This window comes from Erithacus rubecula (assembly GCF_903797595.1).
Source record: "Erithacus rubecula genome assembly, chromosome: 25".
NCBI classification, from domain to species: domain Eukaryota; kingdom Metazoa; phylum Chordata; class Aves; order Passeriformes; family Muscicapidae; genus Erithacus; species Erithacus rubecula.
The window spans coordinates 2,272,109-2,297,314 of NC_136677.1; the positions used below are offsets into that span (position 1 = coordinate 2,272,109).

Consider the following 25,206-nt stretch of genomic DNA (forward strand, 5'->3'; position numbering starts at 1 on the left):
TACCACAAACCAGAAAAGCACCCAGCACCTATGGCATCTAATCAATCTTGTATTACTAGGATGGATTTGCTTTTTATTTCTTAATTTTAAAAAGGTGGCTGGAGGGGCACTTTAATGGGCTGGAAATTCTCCCTGCTCTCCTCCAGCAGCTCTGGGAAAATCCTGCTGGGGTTTTTTTTTGGCAGGTGAGGAGCAGAGCTGAGCTGCTGGAGGACCCTGGGGACAGGTGATGCCACCAGGGGATCTGAGCCCAGAGGGAGCTGGGTGTCCCCAGGGAAAAACTCGAGTTTCTCAGTGCTGGGAAGAGCTTTGGGGACACCCAGCAGGGTTTCTCAGCTCTGGGGACAGCAGGGGGGTGCCACCCAAGCATCCACAATTCCCAGGAGGGGCAGAGCAGCTGGGGACAGGGAGGGGACAGGGAGGGGACAGCAGAGGGTGTGAAGGCCTGCAGAGCTCTCAAGGTGAGAGATTTGGGGGAGATTTGGGGGAGAAGTCCTGCTTTGCTCAGGGCAGGGCCGTTCCCTGGTGCACTGCCCTGGCCCTGGCAGGGATGGGAGCAGGAGGGTTGATAGAGGAGCAGGAACATCCATGGAAATCTGCAGCTGAGCCTGTGCTGCCAGCTCTCCCCAGTTCCTCAGCAGCTCAGGGGGCCTCGTTGGAGGTGGCTCCGTTGCCTTTGTTGACGTAGAAGGGGCGATAATGTGACTGCAAGGCAGAATTTGGGGACATCAGTCTGACCCCCCTCCTCTTCCTCACCCACCCATCCACACCTTCAAATTCCTCAGCTTTTCCTCCTGGACAGCAGCACTGCTTCCTTCCCCTCCTAAAGGTGCTGGGGACATCAAATGCAAATAATTTTCCCTTTTCCCTTTTTTTTTTTTTTTTTTTTTCCTGAGCCAAACGATGCCTCATGTAAAATCTCAGACTGTGACTCACAGCTTGATAAGAGGGTTTTTTGTTGGGTTTGGTTTGGTTTTTTTTTTTTGGCAGAAGGGGAATGTCACCTTTATTTTTATGCCTCTGTCAGTGTGTTTTAATTGCTCACTAAGCTGACAGCTCAGGGGAGCTGTCACACTCCCAGCTATGAAAGGTGTGTGGGGTTTTATTTGTGCTCTCTGCCTGGCAGACCCCAAACTCCTGTGCATGGGAATTCTCACACATTGGGGCACTGCTGGTTTGGTTTGGGGAACTGCAGCACCCAGTGTTTGTGGAAACAGAAACAGAAGTGGAGAGATGGGGTAAAACCAACAGGAATTGGCATTTTCTGCCTCTCCAGCTCTTTTTGCTGCAGTGATCTCACTCCAGCAGGACCTGCCACTGGAATTTCACTGACCTGCCCCATTTCTGCCAGCAGCACGTGGCAGAGCTGGGCATGGTGCAGAAACAGCAGCCAGTTTATTTGCTGGCATCAGCTTGGGTGGGAACATCCTCCCACCACTGAAGGAATAACCACAGAATTCAGGAAAAAAAAATGGGTTTTTCATGCCCAGTCTGCCTCTGGTTCGTTCTCTGCACCCCTTTTAGTGCAGAACAATTTAATATCAGGAGCAGCAGGAAGCACAGGCAGAGCAACCCCAGCCCATCTCCCTGCTCAGTACCTCCTGCTCAATGTTCCCTTTTGTCAAGATTCTTTTCACTTTATGGCTTTAATTTCCAACAGAATTAAGATATGAAAGAAGGGGGGGCTACATTTAATAGAGCTCCCTGAGTGTGAAAAAGACCTTCCTCCTTAAACAGCACAGTCCTTGGTGAAAATTCATATTTACAGACCTTTTAGAATGTATATTACTTAAATACACATTTAAGGCTATTTTAAAAGCCAGATTATTGGCCCAATAGACCATAAAAGCTCCTGCAGAGATACTGCAGCCTGGAGTATGTATTTCTATTTTGGTGCTTTTAAATGCTTGTATTTATCAGCTCAATTGTTGGGTTCAGGGCTGGGTGGGGAATATTGGCTATAAAAAGGAAATGGTCATTACAGATGTGTGCATGGGAGAGGAAGGGAAACAGGGAAGGGATGGTGGGAGAAATCACCCAGATTTTCTCTGTGGGGATTGAGGAGAAATCACCAGGAACACAATGGGTGTGGGTGATGATGTTTTAGAGGGTCAAACAGGGATGGCAGAATTTTGCTGCAACACCTTCAAAGGCTCCAGGCTGGATTTCCTGGAAGAATCTGCCAAGGAACATCCCTTGCACAGGAATTCAGCTCCTGGGGAGCCTTGAAAAGGGAGCAGGTCCAGCTTTCTACCTGTGTGTGTTTGTGGCAATGCTTTCAGCTCCTGACCCTCAGCTCTCATTACCACCCAGCAGTAAATCATCTCTCACAAATGTGCAGCCAGAAATTACCAAAAAAAAAAAAAAAAAAAAAATTAAAATAATGTTTCATTTGTGGTGGCAAAAAGCTCGACAATCTTAATTCAGATCATGCCAGGCCTTAATGCAGCACGATGTGAATAAAACCAGATTAACCTGGTGCTCCTGAGGCAGTGCATTAATTTTGAGAGAACAAACCCTAAAACATCACTGCCCTGTGCCTCTCATCATGATCAGTGTGAAATTAGTGGCTCAGAGATGTTGTGGTGATTTCTGACCCCTCATCTTTGATCCTGCATTTGCAGGACCAGCAAGGCACTTTCATGTGCTTGTCTCTAGTGGATGTCACAGAGTGACACAGAGTGGGTGACACCCCTGCAGGCAGGAAAAGTCCTACCAGTATCATTTTACACGATTTGCACAAAATTCTGCATCAAATTTTTACACCAAAACGTTTTCAAATCATCATTTTTGCAGCATTGGTTAGAGCTGTGAAAGCTGGGGAGGTTAATCTGCATCCTGAACAGGAGCAGTGGGGTTGAAACTTTAATTTCCACGCTCCCAAAGGACCCACCCTCATTCCTGAAGCCCCTCTGGAACAGGCTGAACCTCTCCCAAGGCAAAAATTGTTTTTTTTTCTTACCAATACAGACTGCTTGGAGGAGGATTTCCACGTCTGTGGTGTCACCTTTGCAGACTGGTGCCTCACTATGGAAGGGTAGGCTGGGAAAACACAAAAACAACCAGTGATGGGTCAGCCCTGTCACTGTCACCCCCCTTTGCCCTGGGCAGCAGGACTGGAAGTGCCACCTCATCAGCATTGCATTGCTCAACAGGGAAATGCAGCCATCCCCGGGCTGGGACAGACAGACAGACAGCCCTCAGACAGATGCCTCTTCCAGCACCCAATCAGGCAGGAAAAGGCAGGAGAGAAGGGCTGGCTAATTAAAAGGTCTGAGGAATGCAGAGAGGCAGAATGCAATCAGACCAATTAAATGCAGGCCGAGTCCCCAAGTCAGCATTCTGCCTCTGGCAGAGAGCACTGCAGGCTGTTCAATTAGTGCAAAGAGCTGAGCCCAGGCTTCCTGCAGCTCCAGAGAGCCTCAGCCCCGTGCAGCAGCCCAGCCCTGCTGTGCCTGGGGTGCAGCAGTGTCACACCACCCCACTCCAGCACACCTGGCCCTGCTGGGCAGGTTCTGGTGCCCTTGGATTCCACATCTGGTGGGCAGTGCCAAGAGGGTGATGAGATGGTGAATGGGGGTTTGGTTCAGGTGAAGGAGGACAGGCAGCTCCTGCAGATTTTTATTTTGTAAGGTTGTGCTGTTTGTGTTATTTTGCAGAAGGGCAAGTGGCCTCAAAAATCATCTACAATTTATTTCTACCCATTGCCAACAAAATCAAAAATCCCTCCACCTGTTCCCTAGACAAAACTTTAATATTTTTTAGCCCTCCTTGTCGCCCTGAGAGCCAGGCCAAGGTGTGGGGCTGCTCCAGAGCAGGCTGAGGGTGTGTGTGCCCCCAGGAGGGGCAGAGGGAGGGGAACACTCAGCTCCTAGTACCGGTCTTAGTGAAGAGGCTCCCGTCAGACTGTTTGCTGAAGTCACCGGGCGGATTCTGTCCCACCGAGGAGAACTGAAAAGGCAGCTTAGTGCCATTGCCTACTGGAAGACAGAAGAGGTTGTGTTATTCCACGGGGCTCTGTGGGCTCAGCAGAATTTCCAAAATCCTACCAGTCTGCCTTCACCTGGCTCGGTGGCCCAGGCAGGGACAGCAGTGTCCCTTCTCTCTGTCTCAGGGACAGAAGGCAGCTGTGTGTGGGTGTGAGGTGATGCCAGTGCCCCAGGCAGGGACAGCAGTGTCCCCTCTCTCTGTCTCAGGGACAGAAGGCAGCTGTGTGTGGGTGTGAGGTGATGCCAGTGCCCCAGGCAGGGACAGCAGTGTCCCCTCTCTCTGTCTCAGGGACAGAAGGCTGCTCTGTGTGGGTGTGAGGTGATGCCAGTGCCCCAGGCAGGGACCAGCCTCTCTCCTGGAGCCCCAGAGTGCAGGTGTGGCTCAGAGCAGCAGGTCCTGCACCTCCAGAGCAGCAGGGATGACTCCAGCCCTGCCTCCCAGCAGTGCAGGCTTCATCCAAACCCCACTGACATGAAAGCTGCTCCTCCTGGGGGTCAGGGCTTGGCTGCCAGGAGGAATCTGAGAGCAGGGAGATGGGAGGGACACAGCCCTGCTGTGGCTCTGAGTCACCACAGCTCCCCAGGCAGGGTGGCCCTGGCTGCTTCCAGCACCAAGGGAAAGGCTGGACCTTGGAGGAAGGAAGCAAAGGAGGAGAATGTTGGAAAAGGAAGATGGGGATCTAGGAAGAAAAGGCATGAACGTGGGCCAGGCTGTGCCTTTGAGAACTTATTAATAAAGGTGTGATGGGAAGAAGCACCTTGTGCTTCTGATACTGGCTGAGAGGATTTGGTTGTGCCACAACCTCCACAGAGTGTTCTGAGCGTTCAGCATCTGGGGATCTGTGCAAAGTGCCTGCTGTGTTTTCCACCTCCTTTCTCTGTGGACAAGGAGCGCCTTTCTGGAGAGCCTGGCTCAGGTGTGTGCAGGCAGTGCTGCTGGCCCAGCAGGAGCTGGCTCTGGGGTTGTTCAGGTGCCAGGGCAGCCAGGAGGGGCAGCAGGAAGGGGGGTTAGTCAGGCAGAAAGCTGTGGCACGGGGGGTTAGATCCTCTCACACTGAATTACCCGTACCAAGTGTTTCCTCGGTCGCTTGGAAGGAGGAAAATTCCCATGACCGTGGGTTGAAATTGGCTGCAAAACAAGAGCATCCAGTTCAGCAGTCAGCTCCTGTACCTGGCATTGCTCTAGGAAAAGGTCCCACAACAGAAATCTGGGCCCAGGCAGCAGAGGAGAGCCTGGGTTTTACCCCTAGGAAAGGGGGAATAAGGGAAATTCTGCTCTGAGCAGAGCTCTCAGTGCCACGAGCTCAGGAAATTGCCAGCTCAGGGTTGGGTGCTCAGATGAGAGGTTTGGGTTCAGAGCCCCAAAGACACCAGCACAGGGACATTTCCCAGCCCTGTGTGGCCCAGGCTGCCACCAGGACACACACTGGTGCTGCTGCAGCCCTTTGGGGAGGCACTGGGCTCCCAGCAAAGCCAAAAGAAGATGGTTCTGGGAGCTGCTCTGCTGCCATCCTGTGGGCTGCTTCTCTCTTTAAGATGTGTTTCTGTTTGCACAATTCTCTGTGTGTGTGCCTGAGTCCCTTCTACTCTTCATTCAATGACTTTCAAGATAATTTTTCCAACCTTTTCCTGGCTTTGGCCAAGTTGTTTGACACATCAGGAGAAGAAAGTTTATGGGAGAGGGCAGAAAGGAGTGTGGAGCAGTTGGACAGATTGTTCCTCTGTCCTTGAGACAGTGTTTGAAATGTTTTATCACCCTCTGCCTCATCCTGTCATCCCTGCAAGAAAATATTGGATCATAGAATGGGTTGGGGTGGAAGGGACCTTAAAAATAGTCTCATTGCAGCCCCTGTCATGGGCAGGACACCTTCCACTATCCCAGGTTTGTCCAAGCCTCATCCAACCTGGCCCTGGGCACTTCCAGGGATCCAGGGGCAGCCACAGCTTCTCTGTGCCAGGGCCTCACCACCTTCACAGGAAGAATTTCCTCCTAATATCCCATCTAAACCTCCTCTCCTTCACTTTGAAGCCATTTATTATGAAACTCAAGATTCCTTGAATTTAAGCTGGGCTTAAAATCCAATAAATTCAGCTGGAATCCAGGCAGCTCTTCAGTTTGGGCTGCTGTAATTAGCACAGAGCATTCCTCAGTCCAGCAAACAGACTTTCCACCGTGGCCTGGGGCAGAATCTGCAGTGACCCAGCCTAGGCAGAAACAGGGTGTGTAACAAAGCTGCTGAGATATTGCAGGATTCCCATCGTGTTACACAATGCAAAGGGTGGTCCTGACTCTTCTCCTCCCTTTTTTTGGCATCCTTTAACAAAGATGCAATCAGCTGCTCTGCTGGACTTTGATGCCACAGTGGCAGGGCACAGAGAGGGAAATGCTGCTGGGGATGTGGCATTATTCATGGGGTAGCCCTTGGCTAGCAGCCTGCAAGCCAAGAGGGTCACATCTCCTGCTTTGCCTGCTGATCCACCATGCTCCCCAAATCCCCCCCAGCGTGTGGGATCCCTCCTGTCACCCCTGAGCCTGCTGGGGGCTGCTCAGTCCCCCTTCAGCACAGCTCTGTGTGCAGCCATGGCCTTGCTTGTTTTGGCCACAGTCACTCTGTTGATAGAAAACTCGGAATGAGTAATTGGGAAGGCAGCATTGTCTGTGTTTCCAGGAAAACACGGATGTGGAGGTGGAACAAGCCATCCCCCGGGGTTTGGGGAGTCAGCAGAAGAGGGGAATTGTGCAGCCTCACTCTGCTCTGCACACAGATCACTGCATGGAGCTGGCAGGGCTGAGATCCCTCCTGGACCTCAGGGAGGTGGGAGCTGGATCCCAGCTGGAGCTCAGGCACTCATGGCAGCACTGACCATGCTGTGCCACTGCCAAAATGGCTTTTTCCTCCTTTTCTCCCTTCCTTTTAGCCAGGCTGGGCATGTCCCCATCCCAGACACAGGTGGGGTGACATTGTCCAGTGCTCATCCCTGTCAAACTCCTTCAAAGTCTTTGGGGCTGTTTCCACCTGAAAGCTCCACATTTTGGGTAGAGATAAGCTCAGCTTGTGCAATGTTAGAGTTGATTTTCATTTCCCTGGGGGTTGGAAAGTTTTGGGTGAGTCTGTGGCATCAGCAGAATTTCCCTGACAGCACAGGGATGGAAACCCTGAGGCAGCTGAGCAGCAAAACAAACCCAACCCTAAAAAAAGGCCCCTCTGCCCCTGAACTCATGGGTGGGAATGCCAGCCCTGCTGCAAACAACACCCTCAGGGTGCCAGGGAGTGCCAGGCGTGGGCTGAGGGCACAGGAGAAGGGCAAAGGGACAATGCAGACAAAGGGCTCAGTGTTGGGCTCTGGGTGATGCTCAGAAAACCCCAGCACAGGCAGGAATGTGCCCTCAGGGGGTGTCCCTGTCCCTCCTGTCCCTGTCCCTGCCCACCCTCTGTTGCAGAACAGCAGCTGGAAACACCTGGTGAGCCGAGGCAGGGCTGCAGTTTGGTTACTTGTTCCATGCCACTCTTCCTGTTCTTTATTTCCTTGCCTTGCCTGGGCTTCCAGCACTCTCAGCTCCTGGCTCTGGATGCCAGTTTAGCAATGCCAACTGTGATTTTAGAGCTGGATGTGCTGGAGACATTGGTTCACTCCAAAAATTCATCCTGCAGTGGTCACACAAGTGGGACATAGCAAATCACCCCAGCTTTTCAGAGCTCAGGGAGGAACTCCACACTCCTGCTTTTCTTTTTTTAATTTTAGGACACATTCCTCATTTCTTCTGTCATTTCCCTGTAAGGAAAAATTATGTTTGGTGGTGAAAGTAAAATCTTAATGCTTAGTGCAGCTTTCACTTGGTAGCACAGAGAGATAAGCTTTGGGTGGAGAAAAACACTGATTTTATGCTGGTAACCCTTGATAAAACTCCCCTAAATTCACTCTTGGAAAGAGTTCAGTCACTCCAGCTCTTCCCCATCAAACTGAGAACCTTTTTTGCCTGATTTGAGGCAAAAACTTGACAAAGCTCTTTAAGCTGGAGAAAAAACACACAGAGGGATGGATCAGAGATGTGAGGGAGAGCAAATTTCGGGACACATCATCAGTGAAACTGCTTTGCTGGGCTGGGAGGGAGCCTGGCCACCTCTGGGATCCATACCTTTGGGAGACAGGAACATGGAAAATCTCTTCAGGTTGTCAGGCTGGTTCCACTCGTAGTTGTTCATCATGAACCGGTGATCTCCTGGAGAGCAGAGCAGGGGTGAGCTCAGGAAGGCACCTTGGGGGTCTTGAATCCCTCTGTGGCATCTTTCCCTGTCAGCTAAAGCAGTTCTGGGGCTGCCCAGAGTCTAAAATAAAAGATTCCCTCAGAAGGAACCTCACAGCACACAGGATTTTCTAAAATCCATAGGGACACCTGAGGGTTGAGGTATTTCCTTACCAAAATATTGGTGTGGCTAAAAATGACTCCAAAAGTTTGAATTTGGCTCTTTTGTGCCAAAGGGCTTGCTGATGGAGAATTGCTGCTGTTTAAACTCCAGAAATCACTTCTGGGAGGGTCACTTGGGTTGGCTTCTCCAGTTTTCAGAGAGAGATGCTAAAGCTGAGCTGCAAACAGCTTGAAATTCTGGTTTCATGGATCAAACTTACCCCTCCACAGCCTGGCTTTGGATTTCTGACCCTGATTCACAGGAAATGAGGCTTTATCACTACACTTGCTCATAAAAAACATCCTTTGAAGGCCTCTATAAACCTATTGTTCTCTGCCAGGAAGTAAATTTGGTTTTCATGTTTAAATACCTCCATTCTTTGATTCTCAAGTCACTGAAGAAACTTTTCTTTTTATTTCTCCCATTTATTTCAGTGCTATTTAAAGCTCCCTGATTATTTGTCTCCTTGCCACGTAGGTACCTGTTATGACAACTAAAAGGACATGGATTCCCTTTGGAGTCTGCTATTAAGCAGCTTTCATTCCATTAATATAATATTTCTTCCTGGGAAGTTTTTTTACAGCAGAAGATCAAGCCAGCTGCAAATGAATTTGTTGCAGTGACTCAGGGGGAGTCCGAGTTAATAACTCCACAGTTCCTTAATGGATTTAATTCCCTGGATGCAGAGTGCTGCCCTCTTTCATCTGTAACCATGCCTTGGAGAAGGGAGAGCTCTGAAGCTCCTGGGACTCACCAGAAATAACATTTCCCAAATTTTCATTAGGGCAGAATCCAAGCTGTGTCCCTGGTAAAGCTCCTGGAAGCATCCAGGTTTCTGGCAGGAGTTAGAAATGGTTTTGGCACTTGAATTCCTTGGATTTCAAATAACAACAAGCTCTTCTGGCATCAATAACATGGAGGAGACCCCAATTAAAAGATTCAAGAAGTAATCAGGTTTTATCCTGAGCTGCCAGGACTGAGTAGAGCCTTGTTGGGTTTTTTAAATGTCCAAGGAAAATGTTCCAGGAGGCAAAACTCAGCCCAGCAGATGGAAATTCTGCACAGCTTCAGGTGAACAAAGAAAGGGAAATGCACAGAAGTGATTTTTGGGTATCTGTTTGTCATCTATTGATACTGAGTTTTTGTCAAATTTCTTGGTCATTCTGGAGCATGTTGAGAATTTAGATAGAAATGTTGCAGTGTTGAAAGATAAGTAATGTTCAATTTCTGGTGCTACTTTAAAGGCAGGAAGAGTTTTAAAACTGTGTCTAGCTGAGCACTTTGGGATCCCTGACCTTCCTGAAAGTTTGGTCCAGAAGGATCTGATTATTTAATTCATGTCTAATGCAGAATGATGGCTCCGGACAGTGTAATTATTAATAGAGGAGTGTCCAGTAAATCCTGTGAATTTGAGCGAATTATCAGTGATTTTGCAGATTTGCAGCAGAGTTCCTCAGCTGACTGTGTTGCAGGAGCTGCCCTTGAGGTTATTCCTGCCCCTTTTGGACTCCCACATCCCTCTGGAGGAGCAGGCTGCTGTTTATCCTCACATCACCCACTGCTGTCCTGCTGCCTGGGGTTCCTCAATGGCTGAGAGATTCCACCCAGCTGAGATAACCACTGTGCCATCCCTGCTATTCCTGGGGCAGGAGGTCATTTCCAGGGATTAGGCAACGTGCCCAGGGTTACAAAGGCTGCCTGTGGGAAGTGCAGCCAGCACAGCCCCATTGTGGTGCCCTGTCCTAATCTCAGGTGTGAGTCTGATGCAACACAAGTCCTTCATTCACAGCTAATTGGGAGGAAGTGGGTTATAAACCTAAAAGATTCATTTTGGTGCTGTGGTGTTGGCTGTGACCTCTCTGTTCACCTCAAAGATCACCCTGAACATCACTGAGGTGTGGGGAGCAGCCTGGATCAGGGCAGGCAGGAAAACTCTCCTGAGTGGAGCAGGGAGTGTGATCAGAGTCAAGTTGTAACTTAGCACCCAAATGGAGCCCTTTGAACTGAAAAAAAATTAGATTTTCAAATATTTCCTTCTCAGTGACAGCGGCTGGCAGGGTATTTCATGTTCCAGGCAGAGGCTGGAACCCTGCACTTGTAATATTTGATGTCACAGCAGCAGCCCACATGTGCTACAAATAGGATTTCAAACTTGCCATCCCACATCCACCTTGGTGCCACTGCCTTTACTGAGCTGTGGAATTCCACATCTGTGGAGTTTCCCCTGCTGGAAAATGTCCTGCTAAACCTCCAGGGGTTTGCTGGAGCCTGGCACAGGGCAGGAGGGAAGGGTGGCTGTTCTGGGTTTCACACAGGAGGTGGCTGAACCCATTAAATCCTAAACATGAAACCCCCAAATGAACCAAGAATCAGAGAAGTGGGGCCAGTTTAGTGTCCTACATGAGACACCCTAAATCCCTGACAGTTCAACTGATTCCACCCCCACACAGGAATGGTAAAATAACTCTGATATTCCAGAATTCATGTCCTAACAACTCCCATATTCCAGCATTAATTCTGGCTACAGGAGCTGCTACTCCCACTTTTCCCCCAATTTCTTCTTCACCAGGAGTGCTCACCATCCTCCTCACTCTGGGGAAGCAGGGAGGGAGGGGAGGGGAATATTTGGGATGTTTTACCATTCTCCATGTGGTTCCTCTCGATGAAGTTGCGGCCCAGGTCTGCCTTGCAGATTTTCTCCACGTGCCTCATGCAGACGTTGAGGAGATCATCCCTGAGCAGTCCCATGGATGGGCTCATGCTCTCCCCTTCCAGCAGCACGCTGTAGGTTGGGAGGGATGGAGGAGGCACATAATTCCTCATCAGAGCCCCGAATTCCTGCCAAAAAACAAAACAAAAAAAAGGATCATAGTTAATGAGGAGCATAAAGAGGCTGAATCTGAGGGAAGTGGTTGATGTCAGACCCAAAGATGGGCAGGGAAATGTTCTGCTCATGGTTTGCAGCAATGGCACAGCCAAGCCCATTCCTCACCTCCCAGAGCACAAAGTGCAGGTGGATCCCTGCCATGGATGTGCAGTGACCTGGGGAAGGCTCACACACCTCCCACTTCTTTGGGATCACCTTTGGGACAAGTGCCATCCTCACAGGGACAAAGAAAGGGGAGATGAGGTCTCTGTCACCTGCAGGAAGAGCACGGAGTCGCTGATCTGGTGGATCTGCTCCCTGTTCTCCTTGTCCTCCCGCAGCAGCTTCGCCCTCTCCTCCAGCTCATCCACGATTTCCTTCACGTTCTCCGAGGCGATTTTTTCTCTCTGATCCAGGGCAGCCTTCACCTCGTCCCTCTGCCTCTCCAGGTCACGGATCAGCTCCTTGAAGTGCTGGTCCACCGTGGCTTTCTCGTTGGTGGTGTAATTCTGGATGGGGAAGGGGCAGAGAAAGGAGGCAGCAGGGAAGAGGAGCAAGAAAATATTAAAAATTCACCGAGTTCTTTGCTGACAGGGAGACACAGAGGGGGATAAATCCAAGGATTCAGCATTTAGAGTATGGAAACTCCAGCTATGCAAGTAAAGTTGTGCCAAGAGAAGCAATACCTGTTCCTGCAATAATCACATGGATGCAATCCAAAAGAGCTACTGCCTTCCCAGTGGTAAAGAATATCTCCTATTTCATGCACTTAAAAACACTCTGCAAATTTCTAAATCAGGGTTCTGGCTCCTGGACAATTTAAGGAGCAAATTCCCACCATTTCAAAGGATGAAAGGTGCTGAAACACTTTTTACAGGCCTGACCTCGAGGTGCCTCTGAAATATTCCTGAGAAGGACTGGGGATGTAACTATATTGAGAGACAAAATTTCTAGGTCAGGTTTCCAATAATAATAATAATAATAATAATAATAATAATAATAATAAAGCAGATGAAAAGCAGAGCTGGTGAGCCAATGTGCTTGCACCACATAAAAGGGAGAAGAATGGCTTTGCCTGTTAATATTATGCAAATTTTCTGGGGTGTCTCCAACTTGTGCTTTCACTGCTTTATTCAGTTAGGTTATAAATGAAAAAAAAAAAATACCATGACTCTATTCCAGCCCTTACCACTGTGCAAGAATTATAAAGGAATTATAAAGGAGCTCTCTCTCAGCATGGAAACAAGCTGTTCCACCATAAATAAGATGTTTGTTGGGGGAAATTCATCTGCTCCTGCTGTCTTATCTCAGTTTGGGCAACCCAGAGCCCTTTTGTAGGTTATTTGTGGGTTTTGTTTCTAAATCTGCCTGGCTACTGGTGATGGAAGGGCCATAAAGGACCTAAAAAAGGAGGCAGAGCAGGGAGGTGCCTTGGTTTGTATCAAGGCTTGATCTCCCCGCAGGGAATGTCGCAAGATGACTTCAGTGGGAGTTGTTGTTTCCAAGATTTGGCTTGGAGCTGGGGATAGGGATGAGAAGGAGGCTGGGGAAGGGATGGAGAGAGGGAAGGAGAAATCAATCAGTGATTACAGGAGCAGGAGGGGATTGGCCATCCCGAACGCACCTTGATGCGGTCCCTCTCCTTCTGCCACTTGTCCACCTCATCTTCCACCTCGATGATCTTCAGCTGCAGCTGCTCCTTCTGCAGCGACAGCTCAGCCTGCAGGGAGGAGAGGAGAGGGGAGGGAGCCTGGTGAGCTGGGGCTGAGGGTGGCTGGAAGCAGCAGCAGGGAGGTCCTTGGACGAGCATCCCTGCTGCCAGCGGGCACCATCCCAGCAGATTCAGCACCCACCTCCCAGGCTGCCAGGGTGCTGCTTTTAATCACATGGAGTCATGAGCTCCAGGGGAAGGCAGCTGTTTCAAAATTCAGCTGTGTGTGCAGAGCAGGGCCCAGCCCAGGGTGTGCCTGTGCAGCAATAACAGTTTTCATGCAATTACGGAATGACGTTTGACGAGTGTTGCAACAAGAGGATGATGCCTCCGGCAGGAATTCTGTTTAGACAGGATTGTGGATTAATTTGCTCTGAATTGAGAGCTTTCATGTAGCAATGGAGCTGGGGAATGCTTGGAAAAAAAAAAAATAAAAGAGAAAAAAAAAAAAAACCACATAAGGAGGAGGGAAGAGGTGTAGTCAACCTGCTTGGCTGAGCTCAGCAACTCTGCTGGGATTCGTTTGCATTTTGTTGTGCAGTGGCTTCCCAGAGAAGCTCAGAGCTGAGGCTTGCACAGGAATTCGTGGCAGTGGAGCTGCACAGACCATGCTATGCTTTCCTGCATCTTTTTTCCTTAGATCAACCCAGGACCTGGATGTTGGCAAAGCCTTGCCCTGTTAACTCCAGCAACTCCTGGCTCATTGCCATTCTCCATCCCTGTCCCACAGATCCTGCCCCGGCCTTTGCTGCTGCATTTCTGCATTTCATGTGTGTGCACAGTGCTCTGGGCCATGGCTGGAGGCAATCTGGCTGTGGGACACCCAGCCCAGAGCTGTTGAGGAATTCCAGAGCTAGCAGAAATTCCCTGTGCTCTGTCATGAGAACCTGCTGCTCACCTGGGATCTGGAAAATCGTTGGATTGACTCAAACCACTTAAATTCACACCAACAATTACAGGCATGGATGGATAAATCCACTCTCACACTCCAGAAGAACGTGATGGGACATGAAAATCTGGCTCTTCATTGATCAGAGTGTGAAAATTTTCAGCTCTCCACTCAAAATGAAGAGCAGGGAAGAAGCTGTGAGCCAGCCCAGGCAGGAGCTCTTGTCCTGATGCCAGTCAAGAGTCTGAACAGCCTCTGGAGCTGGAATCCAGCACAGCTGCTCTGAGAGCCACCAACCCCAGCTGCTCCCATTTAGAAAATCTCTGTTTATGGAGGGAGAATGATTGCATGGTGCTTTTGCTGCCTTAGAAAACACAAGAAAAGTGGGCAGAGAAAAGGGAAGTGTGTTCAGAGGTGTCAGTGTCACAAAAGCTGCATCCTCACTTGCTTTTAGGAGTCAGGAGAGCACTGACTTTCTAAATTTCATCCACACACCCTCAGTAGTGGCCTGAACTGCCATGAGCTGATTCTCACCCTCTCCAGGGGTTCAGGGCACACAGGAAAGGATTTTGTGGCACAGCTTCAGCAGGGAACCCCCACTGGCTTCCAGATGAGAAAATCTGCTCTGCTACTGATGGGAAGAACAAAGACAGGAGTTTGATCCTGTAATTTTCACATTTTCAAGACAGTGACTTGGAGGAATTCCTGCTGGTTTCCATTCCCACCTGCAGTGGGAGATGTCCTGTGCATCAAGACTCTGCACAGCAGGGAAATGCAATGAGATGAAAATATTTTACATCCATTTATCCACTGCATTAAGAAATGTGAGAAATTACACCCAAATTCCAGTTGTTTCCTTGTGCCATGAATTGTTTGCATACCAAAAAGCTCATCTCCAGAGCAGTTATTTCCCTCCTTATCCCCAAAAATCAGGACATCCTTACATGAGGATCCTGTGAAATTATATGACAATGTGAGGGAAATCCTACAGAGAAAGACTGGATGGAATTTTGGGGGAAGAGCAGAACTTTCACAGCCACGTAGACACTCCCAAACTCAAGGGATTTGCAGAGAAAGTGACAGGAAAAAAAAATCAGGTGATGGCTGGAAGGTGGTGATGACAATACTATGCTTTTATAGTCCTTTCTAATTAAAATGAGTCTCTGAGGAATTTTGGGAACTATTATTTGTAAAAGTGATCCTGACTCTCAGCAGTTTAGACATCCCCCAGAAAGATGTTGTGGGGTGTAATGACCATTTAAGAGCAGAGGCACACAACAATTTGGATTTATGACTTGCAAATGGAAATTACAGAGATGGTCCCAGCAGCCAGGATGCAAATCCCACACTGAGCCAGATTTGGCAAAGGGGAAACACCAGCACAGACTCCAGCAAGGGCAGGGGAGGTGAAGGGAGGTGTCACTGTGAGGTACTGCAAAAAAATTAAATAAATACTACAAAAAACCACCACAAAAATGTTAAAGAGAGGTGCAGGGAAACTCTGGACTAGTGGAAAAATTGGTGGCATGGGTAGAAGGGTTCAGGAAGGGTGCTCTGGAGGTGGAACAAAACATCAAGGGTTCAGGAGGAGATGGATTTAAGACCTTTTGTTGTCTGCAAGTTACTTTAGCTGCCCATATAAATCACAGATTGGGGGCCACAGGTGTTAGGGACAGGCAGTGCCTCAGCTTCACTCCCTAAGAGAAAACTCCCATATGTCATCATATTTCTCAGATTTTCCAGGGTCAAAAATCCTTGATGGACCATCCAGAACAAATCCATTGGAAGATTTGGGGTTTAGAGAGAAATAATACAGCAACACCCTCATCTTGGGGATGTCTCCAGAGCAGAAACAACAGGAACAGTGGGGAAAAAAATCCAGAAAATCCAGATTGAGACAACTTTTGAGGCTGAGTAATGAAGGCACTGAGAACCTTCAAGCTAAGATTGGGCCTCCTATGAGAGCCTCAGTTAATTAGGGCAGTTAAGAGGCTGCAGTGAAAGTTCAGAGTGTGCAGTGCCCTGCTCTGGAGGAGCTGCAGCTGATGAGCCCTGCACGATGATGCAAGTGGTTTGTGCAAGGCAGCAGCAGCAGCACAAGCAGCATCATGCCCTGAAAGCTCTGGGAACAGCCCTGTGTCCCCAGCCTGGGAGAGCTCTGCTAATTAACCTGCCAAAGGAAACCTGGGAGCTGCACAAGTGCTGTCCCAACTCGTTGTCCCAGTGCAGGGCCAGGATGAGCCAGGCTGAGAAGTCAGGGAGTTGTTTGAGATGATCTCTGCTGGGTTCACTGTTGTATTTTCCCATCTGACAGAGGATGACACCTCTGGAGATTCTGCCAGCATCCTGTGAAATGCCACACAGAGTCTCTCTGCACAGCTTGGAGAGAATTCCTTGCTTGCAAGGATTCTGGATTCTGTCCTCAGTGTAGAGGATTAATGCAGAATTCAGGCAAACAGACAAATTTATTCCCATTTCCAGCTGGGAAGAGTGCCCTTCCTGCAGGAAATTGGGGAAAGAGCTTCTATTTTGAGATGTGTCCACAGAGTAACCACAGCTGGTGGAGATAAAATCTCACAGCCACGCTGCAGCAGTGAGAAAGGTCCTCAAACCCTTCCAAGGCTTCATTTTGTTTGCTGTCTGCTCAGTGAAAGTGATGCAGGGATGGGAATCCCTCTGGATCCATCCCTCTGGATGGTTTTCTTCAAAAACTGGCTCAGCTTTTGTGAAATCCCCCTCTCCTCAAAGCTGCTGTGTGGGAAGGAGGAACACCCAGCTCCCCTTCCTGAACCTACAGTGAACTTTGCTTTAAAAATGAAGAATTACAGAAAAAAAACCAAACCAAAGTGTTTTTCAGCAGAGCTGCCCCAGCATGCTGAGCACCAAGGAAGGAAATGCCAGGTTATTTACAGCTCTGGGACTGGCAGGCACAGCTGAAGTTGTCTCCTTCAGAGAGCAGCCCTGTAAAACAGGTTTGGGATGAAGGATCCCCTTTCAGAGTGAAGGATGCTGGCTCCAAGGGGGGAGCTGATAAATCAAAACTTTTATTGGACTGTACAAGCTGCTGTGGAACATTCTCACTTTTCAGGTGTAAGTGGTTATTACTCAGCCTCACAGACCTGGCTGTTTTTTGTGCTGCTTCTGGTGCAAAATATTACTTTTTCCTTTAAACCTGCAGCAGGAAATGAATGCAAAGTGGATCTGGGGAGAGCATTAAAGGTTTGCTGGGTAAAATAGGCAAATAGCACTGGGTGGGAAGTCAGGACAGATGTCTCTGTCTGAGTCCCTGTGCCTTCCACTTGTGTCTGCTCAGCAGGAACAGGGGGTGAGTGACTCTCACCCCAGGCTCCTGAAAAGTGGAAGATGCTGCTGTTCTGTCTGAGACAGAGATATCAGGCTCTGCACTGCCCTAACTACAGGTCTGTGAGTTCTGGCTTGTTTGCATTCCTCTTCTGTGTCTGAGACAAGCAGCATTTCCTAATTCCACAAAAGGAGCTTTCCCAGCTCTGAAACACAGCTCCTCTCCTCCCTACAGCCCTACAGCAAAGACAGGCTGAAATCTGCATTAATTCTGCAGAATGAAGGGCAGATGTACCTAAACCAAGCTTATTCTGTGCCACCTTTGTGCCACCAAACCTCTGAGCTCCCAGCTTGGCAGTGCAGCACAACAAACCCCAGTTCTGGACTCCTCTGCAGCTCTGAAGTCACTCAACAATCAGGGAAGAGAAAATCCTGCAGATAAATCCTGAACATCAGCACTGTGTGAAGGGCTCTGTCTGGACACAGCTTTGTTCTGGTCACCACTCCAGGGCCAGGATGGATTTGGAGGGTTTAAGCTACTCTGGAGCTGCTGGGATGCCAAAACAGGCAGGGAGGGGGGTGACCTGGTGTGAGGTTGGTGCTTATCCCTTCCAAAAGGGCAGCAGCACCAGCCACTCACCCTGGTTGTGGTCACATTCCAGCTGGGCTGATTTGATAAGAAGAGGTGTTACACACCAAGGGCTTGGAAATATTCATTGCTCTTTGTGGCTCCTGCTGAGGCTCCACCTCTGGTGAATAAATCAGGGGTGGGAACAAACATTTGTAGGCAACAGCTTTCGTGCTAATTGTTTTTGTCTGAGTGAATGCCGGCTCGAGTTACAACATGATCAAACTCGCTGTCAGGAGAAACTCGCACACGGGCGTGATTCATGTTGATAAATCCCAAACCCTTCAGCAGAGCCAGTGCAGGAGCTAAAGGTGGCACAAGGACTCTGAGAAAGGAATCAAAAAGTATTTCAATCTCTGCTCATCCGTGGTTGTGTCTTTAAAATCAAGGTGCTGGAGGTGTCCCCAGCCCCAGGAGGAAGGATTTGAGCAGCTTTGCTTCCTCAGGAAGCAGCTGCTCCCCTCGTTCCAGGCTGGGCTTGGACACCAGGCACAGCTTTGTGTTGGAGCTCTGCAGCGCTCAGGGCTGACATCAAAACCACGAGGACAGGCAATTATGGAACAAACAGCAGGCTGGCAAGCCCTGCAGGAATTTGGGGAAGGCTGTCTGAGACATGGAAAAGGCTTTGTCTGGTTCCAGCCAGGCTGCAAGTGGAGATGACACGGCAAGAAAAGAGCAGAGATAAGCTCTACACAAGATGCTCTTTCAGCCTGGTGAGATAAATCTTTCCAGCACCTCAGAAAAAGTAAAATTGTGTTTCCCATTAAGGGAACTCCATAATTTCTCACAGCAGGTAGCTGTGTTTGCCACATCACAGCTCTGGTTTGGGGTTTAGGAGATCTTTGTGCCCTTCCAGGTCCTGACTGTGTGACTCCAGGCATGTTGTTTTATATAATCATTATTTTACAGGTCTCCTTTTTTGGCATCTCTCCTGTCATGTCTGATTAGAAAGTTTCTATGCCAGGCCCTTTTGCCACGGGGATGTGCAGTAACGTGGTGATACTCTGATTTTTTGCTAGAACAAGTGGAATCCTCCTCATCCACCCAGAAAGCAAACAACAGGAGGCTTTGGGGAAACAAAGGTGAAAGAATTTCATTAGTGAAATCTCCCTGGATGTCCATCCTCTGGACCTGTTGTAACACTTCAGGGGAAATCATCAGGTTTTGTGCATGCACCAGGGTTTGTTGGTTTTTTTTTTTTTTTCCATTTAAACTTCAAAAGATTTTTTCCATAGGTGTGGCTCAACAGAAAAGAAAAAACCCCAAACCTAATCTCCCTCTAAGGAGCTGAGATAGCAATTTTCAGCAGTTATTAGCACCCATGAGTAATTTCAACAGCCACTGATTTGACAATTTGTATTCTGGAGGTGCTGACCCTGAGCAGTGCCCACCTTTCTGTGGGTAACACCATGCAAACAATGTCAAAACTCAAGAATATATTTTTTTTAAACTTAGCATTTTAGGGCTCTGCTGGAAGTCAGGTATGCTGGCAACCAGGTTCTCCATCCCTAAACCAGCACAACTGCAGCCAGGATCAGGAGAACAACAATCCCATGGAAACAGCAGCCAGGAAATGGGAATTCTCCACTAAACCCTTCCCATCCTCCCCACTGCATCCCAGGATTACATCCCAGGCATGACCCAAAGAGGGATTGCAGGCTGTGCTGTGACACTGGGATCTGCACAGGAGGAACAAAAGGAGGAAGAAAAGGAGGAACAAAAGAAAGAATAAAAGAGGAATAAATGAAGAATGAAAGGAGGAATAGAAGGAGGAATAAAAGGATAAAAGGAGGAAGAAAAGGAGGAAGAAAAGGAGGAATAAATGAGGAATAAATGAGGAATGAAAGGAGGAATGAAAGGAGGAATAGAAGGAGGAATAAAAGGATAAAAGGAGGAAGAAAAGGAGGAATAAAAGGAGGAATAGAAGGAGGAATAAAAGGAGGAATGAAAGGAGGAATAGGAGGAATAAATGAGGAATAAAAGGAGGAATGAAAGGAGGAATAGAAGGAGGAATAAAGGGAGGAAGAAAAGGAGGAATGAAAGAAGGGATAGAAGGAATAAATGAGGAATAAATGAGGAATAAAAGGAGGAATAAAAAGAGGATAAAAGAAGGATAAAAGGAGTATAAAATTACCTCTTTCCCCGCCTTCTCGATCTCCACTGTCACCGTGCTGTGGTTCTTGTGCTCCTGGAACATGCACAGGTAGCAGATGCACATCTGGTCAGTCTGGCAGAACAGCTCCATGGTCTTGCCGTGCACGGGGCATTTTCTGGCTTCGAAGTCCCTGATGGGGTCCAGGAGCTGGTGGTCCCGGAAGGCCGCTCCCTCCAGGTGGGGCTTGAGGTGCAGCTCGCAGAAGGAAGCCTGGCACACCAGGCAGGACTTGACAGCCTTCTGCTTGTTGTCGATGCAGGAGTCGCAGAGAACGTCCTCCAGCTTGACGCGGGGCCGGGAGCCCGCGGCCCGCTCGGCCTTGTGGAAGGGTCGCCGCAGATCCCCCGTCTCCACCAGGGGAAGGGAGGATTTCTTCAGCTCCCCCGCAGAGAACAAGGACTTCCTCGCTTCCCCATCAGCGGGCAGGAAGCTCTTTTTGGAATCCAAGGAGAACAGGGACTTCCTGAGGTCGCCTTTCTCCGGGAAGTTCAGGGCCGGCCTCCTCATGTCTCCGAACTGCATCTTCTTGGAGTCGGCCGAGTCCATGCTGAAGTAGGTCGACCTCTTCTCGTCGGATGACTCCACAAACTGGATGATGGGCCTCTTCCAGTCACTCCCAGAGAAGAGGGAGCTCTTGATTTGCCCTGTCTCCAACGCAGCGCCGCCCGTGCCTTTTATAGCTTCTTTCTCGCCTCCGCCAGGGCTCGTGGCCTTCTTGGCCTCCTCTTCTTTTTTGGGGGCAGTCGGGCTCTTCACGTCCTCGGCTTTGCTGGCGGTGCCGTTTGTCCTGGCTGTGCTGCCCGTCTCCATGGCCTGGCTGCCTCAGTGCTTCCTCTGCTCGCTGCTCTGCTCCAGTCCAGGCTCTCCGAGAGGAATGGCTCTGGAATGGCTCTGGAATGCGGGATCCAGGGAATCTTTCTGCCCCAGTGACGCACCCCGAGCTCCTGAGGAGGAGCAGAGCGCCCCAATCGCGCCCAGGTGGATGCAGGGGGGAAAAGAAAGGAGGGAAGGAAGGAGCAGACGTGGAGGGATCAGAAGCTCCAGCTGTGCAGTTAATTATACAAGGCAGTCCACACCCAGGAACATTCTTGTCTAACCAGGTTGGTGAGGAAGGGCTGTTTATATACATAGAAATGTCTCCTCAAAAAAAAAAAAAAAAAAAAAAGTCATTTTCATTAAGATGTAGCAACCAGTTCCACCGCTTGTTTCAAAAATAATTTGGCCAGCAGCTGAGGTTCCCTCCTTGCAGAGATGGGCAGGGTCAGGGAGACCATGAGATGCCCAAGGTGGGTTTGTCAACTGGGTCATAGCCGTGCACCAGAATAATTAGGGTTGTAATTAAAATGAACGCCTAGAATAAAGCATTCTTCAAGCAGGCTCCCCCCAGGGCTTGCTGCATTCAGGAGGGAGGAGAAATTCATGGTTAATACTGGGTTTAAACAGCTCTATTATCTTTATTTTGGTTTTATTTTGGGTTTGTGCAAGGTTTGTCCACCTAGACCTGGAAATAACCCAGCCACAGATCAGGAGAGGTAAAAATTGCCTGGCCCTGCTTTTCCCACAGGCCACACAATCTCCAAAGGATGAGTGGTGAAATAAAACCCCCATTGTGTGCTCTGAGATAAAAATTCATGTTTCTCCTATGTAGCTCTTCCCAGGAAAGTCGTCAAAACTGGAACACACCTGGAACACACCTGGAACACACCTGGAACAAGAACCATTTTGCAGCTTAGATGGTCAAAATATCTCTTGCCAGAGAAAAGTGAAAAAGTTTTAAAAATTATCTGTCTCCAGCAGCTGAATTCCTGGGAGATGTTCACTTGTTGGAATCACAGAGGATTTCAGGAGAATAAAAGCTCCTTATGAGCACTGGTGGATTCCAGTGGCTTCTAAAGGATGAGGTTGATCTTCCTTTCACATCCCTTCAGATCAAATTCAGAATTTCAGTGAGATATCTCTGAGATGAATGCCCAGGGTGCAAATTAACCACACCAGAGATTTGGGCTTAATTGACTTTTCTCAGAACACCCCGGTGGTGCTGCTGGAGAAGGTTTTTACCTGTAAAAAATCTCCTTAAACATCCACCAGGAACTCCCTGTTGCAAGGAATTTGAGTAAAAATCCAACTCTGCATTTTCCATCTTTTTTTGAGGTGTGAAGGAAACAGAAGCAAAGCAGGAACAGCATAAAATCTAGATCTGGTAGGAGAAGGAAAGAACCTGTCTTACAAATGCAGTTTCTAAAGGTTTTGTCTGTACAAAAGGAGAGAAAAAGAAAGTGAAATTCTTTTTCAGGGCCCCAGGCTCACAGATCCAGCCCCTCTCACTGCCTGCATGTCTTTACAACTCTCCCTTTATGAAAAATGCCTCAGCATTGTGCATTTTTTTGGATAATGGTCGTTGGGAAAGGGCATTTCTTTCATTAATAATTTTTTATTAATAGGCCCACAGCCTTTCATGAGTCAGAACTCATTCCCCAGCTCAGGAAAGGGCAATGCCATTTTTTAAGACCCGATTTCATAAAGGAAAAATTTGACTGACATCAATGCATTTCTTTCCCCCTGGCTTGCTGGGCTGAGCTGTTCTTCAGAACATCAACAGTCCTGTAAGTCTCCAAGTAATTAAAAATACTGCAGGGTGGAGGCTGCTGTTCTCACGTGTACTGAGGAGACTCAGCAGAGCTGTTCCAGCCAAGGTTAATCCTGGAGGAACAAAAAAACATCCCCAGGAAGAGCTGTGCCTTGGACAAAGGTGGCCTTGGTTTGTTTTCCTGATGCTTTCATAAGATTTTGGTGTGGGTAAGGAAGATAAAAGGTTAAAATCCAGAGTAAATCCCAGAATAATGGGATGGGTTGGAAGGACCTTAAAACCCATCCAGTGCCACCCCTGCCATGGCAGGGACACTTCCACTGTCCCAGGCTGCTCCAAACCCTGTCCAGCCTGGCTTTGGACACTTCCAGGGATCCAGGGGCATCCACAGCTGTGCCAGGGCCTGCCCATCCTCCCAGGGAGCAATTCCTTCCTTAGATCCAACCCAAATTTCCCCTCTTGCAGTTCAAATCCATTTCCCCTTTCCCAGTTCCTGATCCAGAGTCCCTCTCCAGCTTCCCTGCAGCCCCTTCAGATCCTGGCAGGTGCTCTGAGGTCTCCACACAACCTTCTCCTCTCCAGCCTGAGTATTCCCAACTCTCAGCCTCTCAGACCTGCTCCAACACTTCCACATCCTCCTCGTGTTGGGCACCCCCTATTCCAGGTGCCAATTTGTGCACACATTTTCCAGACAATTTAGGAACCAGCCTGGACATCTCCTTATCTTTGCCCCTCCCAGGGGTGGCTCCTGCTGCCTCCAGCATGAGTTCATTTTGGTAGGAGCATCCCCTGGGATTGTTGCTGTGGTCCCTGCACAGGACAGGTGTCCCCTGGCGGGTGCTGTCCCAGCACACAGGTCCTGGCTGTGCTGTGACTCAGAGCACACACCCACGGGTGGCATCTGCAGCGCCTTTCATCTCCAGGACTCGGCAGAGCTTTTCAAAGGTTCACAAATTAAACCTGACAACACCTTTGCAAAATAGGTCTGGGCTGGTAACCCCACGTAGCAATTAGGGAGACTGAGGTATGCACTGGGGAGCTGGCAAATTTTTCAGTAAAATGATTTTTTTTTTCCCTCTGAAATCGTTGTGCAGCCTTTTTGCTTTCTCTTATTTTTTATCTTTTGCATTCTCATCTTCTGCATCTTCTTATTCTTCATGGTTGTGATCCCTCTAAATCCTTCCTCTTTTTTATGAATACCTCATGCTGCTGCTGTTGTTTAGAATTCCATTTTTTTGGTCACTCTACCAGAAAGTTTGGATATTTTATTGCTGGTACCAAACCATTTCCACTCCACAATATCGCCGCACATGGTTGGTGTTGGAAAAACCAATCTCCCCAGGATGAAAAGTGAAAGAAACTGGGTCCACTTCAAACTAAATAGAACAGAAACAGTTAAGCCAACCCCGGGGCACTCCTTTAGACAGGCTCCAGAGCAGGTTTTCAAACAGCAGCCGGTGATGAAGTCATGGGGAGTCAGGGAGAATTAGCTCAACCAGCCCATGATTCACTGGCCCTGGTTCTCACAACAACTCTGAGCCAAGCAGAGCAAGGAACCTGCCTGGTAATTGCTGCTCCCTGCTCTGCCCACTAATCCACAGTGCCTTGCACATCCTGCATATTTCCAGCCCTTTCTCATTTCTTCCACCTTTACATGAAATAAATCCCCGGTGCAGAAACACGACGCCGAGGTGCAGCCGGGCTGTTCCTGCTGCAGGAGAGCCCTGGGATCCATCCTGGAACCACCTGGGGACCACTGGGCAATGGCAGGGCAGGAGAGCAGCTCCCAGGAATAGCAGAGCCCTGGGATCCATCCTGGAGCCACTGGGGACCACTGGGCAATGGCAGGGCAGGAGAGCAGCTCCCAGGGTGACAGAAGAGCCCTGGGATCCATCCTGGAGCCACTGGGGACCACTGGGCAATGGCAGGGCAGGAGAGCAGCTCCCAGGAATAGCAGAGCCCTGGGATCCATCCTGGAACCACCTGGGGATCACTGGGCAATGGCAGGGCAGGAGAGCAGCTCCCAGGAATAGCAGAGCTGGCTGAATGAGTCCAGGGCTCTGTGCTGCTCTCAGGGGGATCAGCAGCACATCCATGGCTCACTGGAGCTCTGCTGGGCTGTCATTTCATGGTTTGGGGGTGGAAGGGACCTTAAATCCCATCTCATTCCACCCCTGCCATGTTCAGGGACACCTCTCATTATCCAAACTACTCCAGCCTGGCCTTGGACACTTCCAGAGATGGGGCAGCCACAGCTGCTCTGGGCACCTGTGCAGGACCTAAGCATGCTCTGAGTAAAGAATTTCTTCCAAATATCTGTTCCAGCCCTGCCCTCTTTTACTGTAAAACCACTGTCCTCTTGTTATCTACCCATCCAAAAAGTCCCTCTCCTACTTTTTATAAACCTCCTTCATACTGGAAAGCCACGATGAGATCTGCCTGGAGCCTTCTCTTTGCCATGCAGAGTTTATGTGGGATGGACTCAGTTTAGGTGAGATGGACTCAGTTTAGTTGAAATAAACTCGATTTAGGTGAGATGGACTCAGTTTAGGTGAGATGGACTCATTTCATAGATGTTTGTGATGATTTGACCATCAGCTGTGTGTCTTAGATCAGGGGATGAAGGGAAGGAAAGCTGAACCAACAGGATCCAGTAATTTTAGGGATGGTTC

The 25,206-nt window shown here is 49.0% G+C and overlaps 1 protein-coding gene across 8 annotated transcripts; it reads right to left on the reverse strand.

Annotated features, from left to right (window-relative positions):
• Positions 1 to 357: 357 nt before the first annotated feature.
• TRIM29 (tripartite motif containing 29) lies at positions 358 to 22,737 on the reverse strand. 8 transcript variants are annotated; one of them, XM_079326883.1, is made up of 9 exons: positions 19,927 to 22,736; positions 12,889 to 12,984; positions 11,540 to 11,773; positions 11,038 to 11,236; positions 8,128 to 8,211; positions 5,053 to 5,118; positions 3,879 to 3,980; positions 2,963 to 3,042; positions 358 to 705 (listed from the first exon to the last, which is right to left on the reverse strand). In XM_079326883.1, exons 1-9 carry the CDS (start codon positions 20,755 to 20,757, stop codon positions 643 to 645), a joined length of 1,755 nt encoding a protein of 584 aa, XP_079183009.1. In that variant the 5' UTR covers positions 20,758 to 22,736; the 3' UTR covers positions 358 to 642. The 8 variants fall into 8 exon arrangements, with proteins under 8 accessions (XP_079183009.1, XP_079183011.1, XP_079183010.1 ...); XM_079326885.1 differs by having other exon boundaries at positions 3,879 to 3,977; positions 5,059 to 5,118; positions 19,927 to 22,735; XM_079326884.1 differs by having other exon boundaries at positions 5,059 to 5,118; positions 19,927 to 22,734.
• Between the last annotated feature and the right edge of the window lie 2,469 nt (positions 22,738 to 25,206).